General features: G+C 42.6%; 1 protein-coding gene across 1 annotated transcript in view; it reads right to left on the reverse strand.

The window, feature by feature from the left end:
- Positions 1 to 10854, reverse strand: part of SEC13 (SEC13 homolog (S. cerevisiae)) — a 35636-nt gene that overhangs the window by 16998 nt on the left and 7784 nt on the right. Inside the window, exon 5 of the mRNA XM_010862429.1 lies at positions 10367 to 10500. Coding sequence (XP_010860731.1) covers positions 10367 to 10500 — 134 coding nt within the window. The remainder of the gene's footprint in view (positions 1 to 10366; positions 10501 to 10854) is intronic.

The following is a 10854-nucleotide window of genomic DNA, read 5'->3' on the forward strand; positions in this document are numbered from 1 at the left end:
TCACTGACCTAGAGCCAGACATCCTGGAATGGGAAGTCAAGTGGGCCTTAGAAAGCATCACTACGAACAAAGCTAGTGGAGGTGATGGAATTCCAGTTGAGCTATTCCAAATCCTGAAAGATGATGCTGTGAAAATGCTGCACTCAATATGCCAGCACATTTGGAAAACTCAGCAGTGGCCACAGGACTGGAAAAGGTCAGTTTTCATTCCAATCCCAAAGAAAGGCAATGCCAAAGAATGCTCAAACTACCGCACAATTGCACTCATCTCACACACTAGTAAAGTAATGCTCAAAATTCTCCAAGCCAGGCTTCAACAGTACATGAAATGAGAACTTCCAGATGTCCAAGCTGGATTTACAAAAGGCAGAGGAACCAGAGATCAAGTTGCCAACATCTGCTGGATCACAGAAAAAGCAAAAGAATTCCAGAAAAACCTCTGCTTTATTGACTACGCCAAAGCCTTTGACTGTGTGGATCACAACAAACTGGTAAATTCTTCAAGAGATGGGAATACCAGACCACCTTACCTGCCTCCTGAGAAATCTGTATGCAGGTCAAGAAGCAACAGTTAGAACCGGACATGGAACAATGGACTGTTCCAAATTGGGAAAGGAATACGTCAAGGCTGTATATTGTCACCCTGCTTATTTAACTTATATGCAGAGTACATCATGCAAAATGCTGGTCTTGATGAAGTATAAGCTGGAATCAAGTTTGCCAGGAGAAATATCAATCACCTCAGATATGCAGATGACACCACCTTTATGGCAGAAAGCGAAGAGGAACTAAAGAGCCTCTTGATAAAAGTGTAAGAGGAGAGTGAAAAAGCTGGCTTAAAACTCAAAATTCAAAAAATGAAGATCATGGCATCCTGTTCCATCACTTCACGGCAAACTGATGGGGAAACAATGGGAACAGTGACAGACTGTCTTTTCTTGGGCTCCAAAATCACTGCAGATGGTAACTGCAAGCATGAGATTAAAAGACATTTGCTCCTTGGAAGAAAAGCTAGGACAAATCCAGACAGCATATTATTAATAGAAGCAGAGACATTACTTTGCTGACAAAGGTCCGTCTAGTCAAAGCTATGGTTTTTCCAACAGTCATGTATGGATGTGAGAGTTGGACCATAAAGAAAACTGAGCACTGAAAAGTTGATGCTTTTGAACTGTGGTGTTGGAGAAGACTCTTGAGAGTCCCTTGGACTGCAAGGAGATCAAATCAGTCAATCCTAAAGGAGATCAGTCCTGACTATTCATTGGAAGAACTGATGCTGGAGTTCCAATGCTTTGGCCACCTGATGCGAAGAACTGACTCATTGGAAAGGACCCTGATGCTGGGAAAGATTGAAGGCGGGAGGAGAAGGGGACAAAAGAGGATGATATGGTTGGATGGCATCACCGACTCGATGGACATGAGTTTGAGCAACTTCCCGGAGCTGGTGAAGGGCAGGGAAGCCTGGCATGCTGCAGTCCATGGGGTCACAAAGAGCCAGACATTACTGAACGACTGAACTGAAGTCCTATTAAGCATCTTTTCTGACTACAATGATATGAAACTAGAAATAACAAGGAGAAAACTGGAAAATCCACAAATACGTGAAGAATAAACAACATGCTACTGAACAGCCAGTGGATGAACAAAGATATTAAAAGAGTAGTAACAAAAACACCATCAGACAAATGGAAGCAGAAATACAACACACCAAACTTTGTGGAATGCAGTAAAAGCGGTTTTAAGAGGGATGGTCACAGCAATAAATACCTAAAGGAGAAAAAAGTCTCAAAAAACCCCAAACTTTATACCTCAAGATACCGGTAAAAGAACAACAAATGAAGACCAAAGTTAGTGGAAGGAAGGAAGGAACAAGAATCAGAGTAGATATAAATGAAGTAGAGACTAAAAAGACAACAAAAAGATAAATGAAACCAAGAAGTGGTTCTTTGAAACTATAAATAAAACAGACAAACGTTTAGCTATACTCACCAAGAAAAAAAAGAGGGCTCAAATTTCATTTGATAAATGAAAGAGGGGTAACTGACACCACAGAAGTACAAAAGCTCATCAGAGTAACTAAGAAAAACAATAATGCAAACAAACGGCAGCAGAAGTAATGGATACATTCCTAGAAACACACTGGAAGACTGATTCACGAAGAAACAGAAAATAAAATTAGACCATTAACTATGAACACAGATGATAAAATCCTCAACAAAATAATCAGCAAACCAAGTTCAACAACATAATAAAGGATCACACACAGGATGAAGTGAGATTTATTCCAGGGATTCAAGGCTGGTTTAACAGCCAGTCAGTCCAGGTGTTTACACGAGGTTAACAAAATGAAGGAAGAAAAAAAAAATCACATAATCATCTCAATAGATGCAAAAGAAGCATCTGATAAAATTCAATACCCATTTATGACAAAACTCTCAACAAAATGGGTATGGAAGGCATGTCCCTCAACATAATAAAGGCCATACAGGACAAGCCTATAGCTAACATTATTCTCAATGGTGAAAAGCTGAAAGCTTTTCCTTTAAGATGAGGAAGAAGACAAAGATGCCCATGCTTGCCACTTTCATGCATCAAAGTATCAGAAGTCCCAGCGAGAGCAATCAGACAAGAAAAAGAAATAAAAGGCATCCAAATTGGAAAGGAAACAGTGGAACTGTCAGTATTTGGAAATGATATATTATATACAGAAAATCCTCAAGATCCACCAAAAAATTATTAGCAACAATAAAAGAATTTAGTAAAACTGAAGGATACAAAATCAATATACAAAAATCTCTTTACATTTCCATATACCAATAATGAACTATCAGAAAAGAAATTATGAAAACAATCCATTCACAGGTGCATCAAAAAGAATAAAATACCTAGGCACAAATTTAACCACTGAGGTGAAAGACTGGTACACTGAGAATAACGATGAGAGAAACACAGATGAAAGGTATCTGTGCAGATGGACTGAAGAACACTGCTGGAGCGTCAATTCTACTCAGCAATCTACGGATCTGATGCGATTCCTAGCAAAATTCCAATGCCATTTTTCACAGAAACAGAACAAACATCCTAAAATCTGTATGGAATCACAGAAGACCCCTCAATTCAAAAATGCAGTGATCAAAACAGTGTGCTCCGTCACTTCAGTCATGTCCAACTTCTTGTGACCCCACGGACTGTAGCCCAGCAGACTCCTCTGTCCATGGGATTTTCCAGGCAAGAACGCCGGAGTGGGCTGCCATTTCCCTCTCCAAAACAGTATGGTTCAGTTCAGTTCAGTTCCGTTGCTCAGTCGTGTCCGACTCTTTGTGACCCCATGAATCGCAGCACGCCAGGCCTCCCTGACCATCACCAACTCCTGGAGTTCACTCAGACTCATGTCCATTGAGTCAGTGATGCCATCCAGCCATCTCATCCTCTGTCGTCCCCTTCTCCTCTTGCCCCCAATCCCTCCCAGTATCAGAGTCTTTTCCAGTGAGTCAACTCTTTGCATGAGGTGGCCAAAGTACTGGACTTTCAGCTTCAGCATCACTCCTTCCAAAGAAATCCCAGGGCTGATCTCCTTCAGAATGGACTGGTTGGATCTCCTTGCAGTCCAAGGGACTCTCAAGAGTCTTCTCCAACACCACAGTTCAAAAGCATCAATTCTTTGGCGCTGAGCCTTCTTCACAGTCCAACTCTCACATCCATACGTGACCACAGGAAAAACCATAGCCTTGACTAAACAGACCTTTGTTGGCAAAGTAATGTCTCTGCTTTTGAATATGCTATCTAAGTTGGTCATAACTTTCCTTCCAAGGAGTAAGCGTCTTTTAATTTCATGGCTGCAGTCACTATCTACAGTGATTTTGGAGCCCCCAAAATAGTCTGACACTGTTTCCACTGTTTCCCCATCTATTTCCCATGAAGTGATGGTACTGGCATTAAAAACAGATAGACAGTACTTATAACACTGGTATTGTCTACATTTACTTATGTACCTGATACTTTCTACCCTTACTAAAATGTAAACTCAAAATAAATAAAACCCAACCAGACACATAGATCAATGGAGCAGAACAGAGAACCCAGAAATAAACCCATGCCTATGTGGGCAATTAATTTATGACAAAGAAGCCAGGACTATACAATGGGAAAAGGACAGTCTCTCCAATAGACAGTGTTGGGAAAACTTGGCGGCCACGTCAGGATGGAACTGAACCACCACCTTACACCATACATAAAAATTACTTCAGAATGGATTAAAGAAGGTGAGACCTGAAGCTATAAAACGCGTAGAGAAAAACTCAGGCGCTAAGCTCCTTGACACTGATGTTGGTGTTGATTTTCTGCACCTGATTCCAAAAGCAAAGGCAACATAAGAAGATAGAAACAAGAGGGACTACATCAAACAAAAAGCACAACAAGAGAAATCATCGACAAAGTGAAAAGGCACTGTACAGAATGGGAAAAAATATTTGCAAATCGTGTACCTAATAAGCAGTCAGTATCCAAAATAGAAAAGAACTCATATAACTCAACAGTAAAAAGCAAATAATTGAACTCAAAAATGGCAGAGGATGTGAATATATGGTTTTCCAAAGAAGATACACAGACGCTCAGGTACATGAAGACGCTCAACATCACTAGTCATGAGGGAAATGCAAATCAAAACCACAGTGGACAGCACCGCACAGCTGTCAGAAGAGACACTATCGAACAGACAAGTGCTGGTGAGCACGCAGAGGGAAGGGCACCCCTTGTGCCTGGCTGGTGACGACGTAAGCTGGTGCAGCCACTGTGGAACACAGCAGGGAGGAGCCTCAAAAAATTAGAAGTAAAACTACCTAGATACAGCAGTTCCACTTCTGGCTATTTATACCAAAAAACAAACAAACAACAAGGAAACCCTCCATTAATCTGAAATATATCTGCACCCCCCATGCTCACTGTAACATTTATAAGAGCCAAGAATGTAAGCAAGCAAAATGTCCATCAACAGATGAATGGATAAACAGGTGGGGTATGTACACACACACAGAATATTATTCAGCCAAAAACAAGAATGAAATCCTTCCATCTTCAGCAGCATGGATGGACCTTGAGGCTATCATGCTAAGTGAAGAAAGAAAGAAAGAGAAAGACAAATAGCGTATGATCTCACTTCAACGCGACACTAATAAAAAAAAACCCCAAGCTCACAGATACAAAGAACACATTGGTGGTTTCCAGAGGTGCTGATGAGGGATTAGCAAAACGGGTGAAAAGAGGTCAAAAGGTACAAACTTTCACTTATAACAGCCTGCAGGCTCCAATGCTGGGACATCTGAGGCCAAACAACCGGCAGGGCAGGAATACAGCCCCACTTATCAGCAGACAGGCTGCCTCAAGCCTTCCTGAGCCCACAGCTGACCCTGCCCACCAGGGGGACAAGACCCAGGTCCATCCACCAGTGAGTAGGAGCCAGTCCCTCCCACCAAGAGGTCTGCAGAAGTCTGTGAGACCAGCCTCCTCCACCAGGGGCAGACAGAAGAAGAACCTGCACCCTGCAGCACAGAAACCAGTCACAGAGAGCTGGGCAGAATGAGACAGCAGGGCATGTTCCAGACGGAGAAACACGACACAGCCCCAGAGCCACAGCTAAGTGAAGTAGAGACAGGCAATCCACTCCAAAAAGAACTCAGGGTAATGACAGTAAAAATGTTTTAAGGTCTTGGAAAAAGAATGGAGGCACAGACTAAGACGACACAAGAAATGTTTAATAAAAAGCTAGAGAATCTAAAGAACAAAGAGAGATGAAAAACACAATAAGTGAAGGGAAAAACACACTAGCAGGACTCAGCAGCAGAATCAGGAACGCAGAAGACTGGACAAGTGAGCTGCGAGACGGAATGGGGGGAGTCACGGCCGTGAAGAAGAATGAAAAGAAAGGAAGACCTTCATCATAACATTAAACACACAACAGTCACATTATAGGGGTCCCAGAAGCAAAGAGAAAGGACCTGAGAAAATATTTGAAAAGATAATAGTTGAAACTTCCCTAATATGGGAAAGGAAATAGTTACTGAAGTGCAGGAAGCAGAATCCCAGGCAGGATAACCCAAGGGGGAAAAGGCTGAGACACGTAGGAATCAAATTGACAAAGAGTAAACACAGAGAAAATATTAAAAGCAGCAAGGGAAAAGCAACAAGTAGCGTACTGGAATTTCCATAAGGTTAGCAGCTGGTTTCTCAGCAGAAACTCTACAGGCCAGAAGGGGGCGGCACAATATATTTCAAGTGATGGAAGGGAAGAACCTGCGACCAATAATAACCAGCAAGGCTCCATTTAGACGCTCGAAGGAGAAATCAAAAGCTTTACAGACAAGCAAAAGCTGAGAGAATTCAGCACCATGAGACCAGCTTTGCAACAAATGTTAAAGGACTTTTTCCAGGCAGGGCGAAAAAAGGTCCCATCTAGAAACAAGAAAACTATGAATGGAAAAACTCACTGGTAAAGGGAAACATAAAGGTAGGAAATCATCCACAGAAATATGGTATCAAAATCAACAATCGTGAGAGTACAAATGCAAAATATTGGAAATGCATTTAAAATGAAAAGACCAGCAATTTAAAACAATCTTTTTCTATATAGACTACTATATCAAAACCTCATCGTAACCACAAACTGAAAATCTACAGTAGATGCACAATATAAGTAAGAAAAAGGAATCCAAACACAGCACTAAAGTTAGTCATCAAATCCCAAGAGATCGAAAGAGGAAAGCCCTACAAAAACAAGCCCACAACAATGAGCAAAATGGCAGTAACAACATACATATCAATAATTACTGTAGACGTACACAGATTAAACGCTCCAACCAAGACAGACTGGCCGAATGGATACAAATCTTCAGGTGTAAAATAAGTATCTGACGGGGATGTGATGCACAGCGTGGTGACTAGTTAATACCTCCACTAAAAAGTGATTAAAAACAGTAAATTATCGGTAAAAAGAGAATGAACGCATCTGCCATCTCCAAGCTTACAGTCTGCCTCTGGCCCCCCAAGCTCAGCAACCACCAGCCTGCAGTCACTGGAGTTCGCTTTTGCGTACTGTGGAATCAGAGTATGTACCTTTTGACTAAGTTTTCTCCACTCAGCATTTTAAAATTCATTTATCTTGTATCAGTAGTCATTTCTTTTAATTGCTAGGTAATATTACTACTGCCTCACAGTTTGTTGGCCCACTCACCTGCCGATTCACATTTGGGTTATTTCCTAAATATCTGGCGAGTAAAGCTGCTGAGTCTGTGTGAACTTGAAAGTCAGTTTCGCTAAGTTAAATCCTTGGCTCGCACACTCTTTCGAGCGTTGTAAATGCGTTCTCCATTTTCTCTTGCATGATCATTGCTGTTGAGAAGTCTGATGATGGTCTGTTTCCCCTGTAAATCACATGGTCCTTTTGCCTAGACGCCTGAAGGATTTGTTTTAAAAGCCAGTAATTTCACTATTCTTAGGTCTTTGGCTTGTGATTCTGGGTTGATATTCTTAAATATAAGGTATACTCTCTCAAGATGTAGTTTCAAAGAGAGTTTTTGAATTTTAAGGTAGTTTTTCTTTAATCAATTTTTAGTATTTGTTCTGACTTCTTCTGGACTCCTAATATTCACATTTGATCTTGGCCTGTCTTCACTTTTTGTTAAAATCTATTTATAGCTTCATCTTGGGGGGATTTCCCCTTCTTTTCACACTGTTTATCTTACGGCATTATCTATTGTTTATTTGTTCTTACACTCCTAAATTTAGTCTTTATTTATAATTTTAAATTTCTTGAGTCCTGTCACTTCATTTTTTCTGAATTTTTCTAATTTTCATTTATGCTATTTTTTTGTCTTTTGTCATTTTAAAAGAAGTCTTTTCAGCTTGATTTGAAATAGATGACAACTGGTTCAGTTTTTGTGGGCGTGTCTTTCTCTCACTGTCTGTAAGGGTCTATTCCACATATTCTTTCTTTCTTAAAGGAAAATTTTGTATGTGATTCACTTAAATACTTCTCTGGTATTTTTATGTGAAATTAGTTTTCCTGATGGTGAGGTTCAGGAAAGCCTCCCTAAGTTCAGAAGTCTCTTTCTGTGTAGTGTTAACAAACGTGACACTTGCTTTGGGGATTTCAAGGCTGTGTTCCTCTCGCCCACTCTGGTCTACATGCTTCATTCTGTCTCTCTCTCTGGCTCTGCGTCCCTCTGCTCAAGAGGGGCACTGCCGTGGAAGCAAGCCCAGCGGGTTGCAAGGGCCGGATTTCCCCAAGCCCCTTTTTAGTCTTTCTTCTTGTGGGTTCCCTGCACTCACATAGTATGAGACAGTGCAAGCCCACTCCCCCGGTCAGTTCTCCAAAGAAGATACACAAATGGCCAGTAAGCATGTGAAAAGGTGCCTAACATCATTAGTCATTGGAGAAATGCAAATGAAAACCGCAAGGAGGTACTACTTTACACGCACTGGGATGGCTATCATCAAAAAGAAAAGGAATGTTGGCAAGGATGTAGAGAAACTGAAGCCCTCATACACTGCTAGCAGGAATGTAAAATGGTCCAGTTAATTTGGATAACAGTTTAGCAGTACTTCAAAAAATTAAACAGAGCTTCCCTTACTTGGCAGTTTCACACCCAGGTAGTTACCCAAAAAAATTAAAACCACAAACTTATACACAAATGTCTGTAAGAGTGTTATTCATAATGACCGCTAACTGATGAATAAAAATGAAATAAATGCAAAATAAAATGTGTGTGTGTGTGTGTGTGTGTATATATATTCACACAACAGAATATCATTCAGTCATAAAAAAGGAACGAAGCAGTGATATATGCTATGATGTGGATGAAACTTGGATAAACCTTGAAAACAAGCTAAGTGAGAGCAGTCAGTCTTCTGTGGACTGTACTGCATAATTCCATTTACAGGCAATGTCCATAGGCAATATGCAATATCCACTGGCAATGTCCAGTGGGCAAATTCACAGTCAGAAGGTAGACTAGGGTTGCTTAGGGCCGGGGGGGGGTGGGGTGGAGAGTGACTGCTAATGGGGTTTCTTATTGGGGTGATGAGAATGGTCTGTGTATTAGCGGTGAGAGTTGTACAACTTTGTGAGTATAGTAAAAACTATCAAACTCTATTTTTTAAAAGGGTGAATTTTCTTGAGTTTAAAATGTTACGAACAGTGAGCACCTCCTGCTCTTTGTGGGTACTCCGCAGGTGCCACTGGAAGGCGCTGCTCACCACTTACCTCCTCTCTTGCTCGCATGCCAATACCACGCAGTCTTGGTGCTGTATTTATTTGGTCCACCCCTCTTCACTTGTATTTTTGAGTTCATGGAAATACCTTTTTACCAGTTCTGCTGTTAACTACTGCTCAGAAAATTTTGGTTTTGCTACCTAAGTTGCTCTGTTGGTTTCTATGCAGAGATGTGGAAGAGACTCAAGCACTATGATGTCATTCCCTGCCATCTTTCCAGAAGCCTCTAGGCCTATTCAATTTTATGTTAGTCAGCAGATGTGGGTCACAGGGTCCCAAGTAACAAGAGCCACAGACAGGCTCTTGGGGCCCTGAAGGCTGGGCAGGCTGTGGATTCCCAGGATCTGAGAACTGCGAAAGTACAGGGTTAGACTTGGGGCTGCTGCCTTCCGTCTGGATAGCTTTCAGAAGCGCTAGGGCCATCAAGGCTGGACGGCCGTGTAGACAAGAGGTACACGGATTCCAGTGGTCTAACCCCAGCACGGTACCTCCTCTAAGTCAGTTATCTGAGCCTCACGTATCTATTCACAAAATGAGAACAGGACTGGTGACCTCAGGCATCTGTACATTTGTTAGTTTTTTGATTCACAAACATCTGTGAGGATTACATGACATACACTAGAGGCTCAAGAAATGTGAGCCCTCCCACCCCTGTTCAGTGCTTCCGTGACTGTTTCAACCTTACACAGGAAGCAGAGAACTACTTCCTATAATGCTTTTTGTAACACCAATCAGTTCCAGGGCTCCCAATGGTCACTGCAGGCCATGTCAACTTGCGGTGTGCACAGCAAGGGTGGCAGGTGGGCAGGCTACTGCTGCCACCCTGCCAGTGCCCTGGCCCTCCCTGACTTGAAGGAACCAGTGCCAGCACTGCCCTGGGCTGAATGAGGCAGGTGCAGCCTGGCCTCCCTGGATGTAGCCTCTGTCTGGCTTTGGCACAAAGAGGCTCAGACCTGCTCTCCCAACAGTGTCTGCTCAGCAGCCCTCCTGTGGCCCACCGCACAGCAGGGACACCGCTCCTGCCCTTCTCTAAGGAGTGAATAGCAGACACGTGGTGAGGCCGCAGAGCGGCCCCTACCAGCAGGCAGGGTGTGGACTTACGGTGTGAGCATTGTTGATCTTCTTTACTTCCCACTGGCCCAGCCCGGTGTAGGTCAGCAGGGAGATGGCCCCGTCCGAGCTGCCGCAGGCCAGGATGAGGCCGTAGTCATGGGGAGCCCAGCATACGGAGTTTACTGCAGGGAGGAAGGAGGCACAGTGAGCAGACTTTCATGTCTGAGACTGTTTAACTAAATTTCTTAAAAAAAAAAAAGGAAAATCGTAGGGATCACCACGGGGAAAGTTGAAAAACCCATCACCTACTAATATCATCGTCATCATAAACTAAAGCCTATCTTATAGTCTCAGAACAAAGACCAGCACTTAAAATGAATAAACCTTAAAGAAAAAACCAACCCACCAAGCTTACTACCTTGTCTTTGCTGTCCTTATTGCGCTTTGTGCTGGCTTGAGTCTTAGGACCTTGCCTGCGCTGTGGACAGACCCTCCCGCCGCGGCCCCTGCCCCACCCGCCCGCACTGTACCTGACG

The sequence above is a fragment of the Bison bison genome, unplaced genomic scaffold (genome assembly GCF_000754665.1).
Source record: "Bison bison bison isolate TAMUID 2011002044 unplaced genomic scaffold, Bison_UMD1.0 scf7180017864482, whole genome shotgun sequence".
Classification (NCBI taxonomy): Eukaryota; Metazoa; Chordata; class Mammalia; order Artiodactyla; family Bovidae; genus Bison; species Bison bison.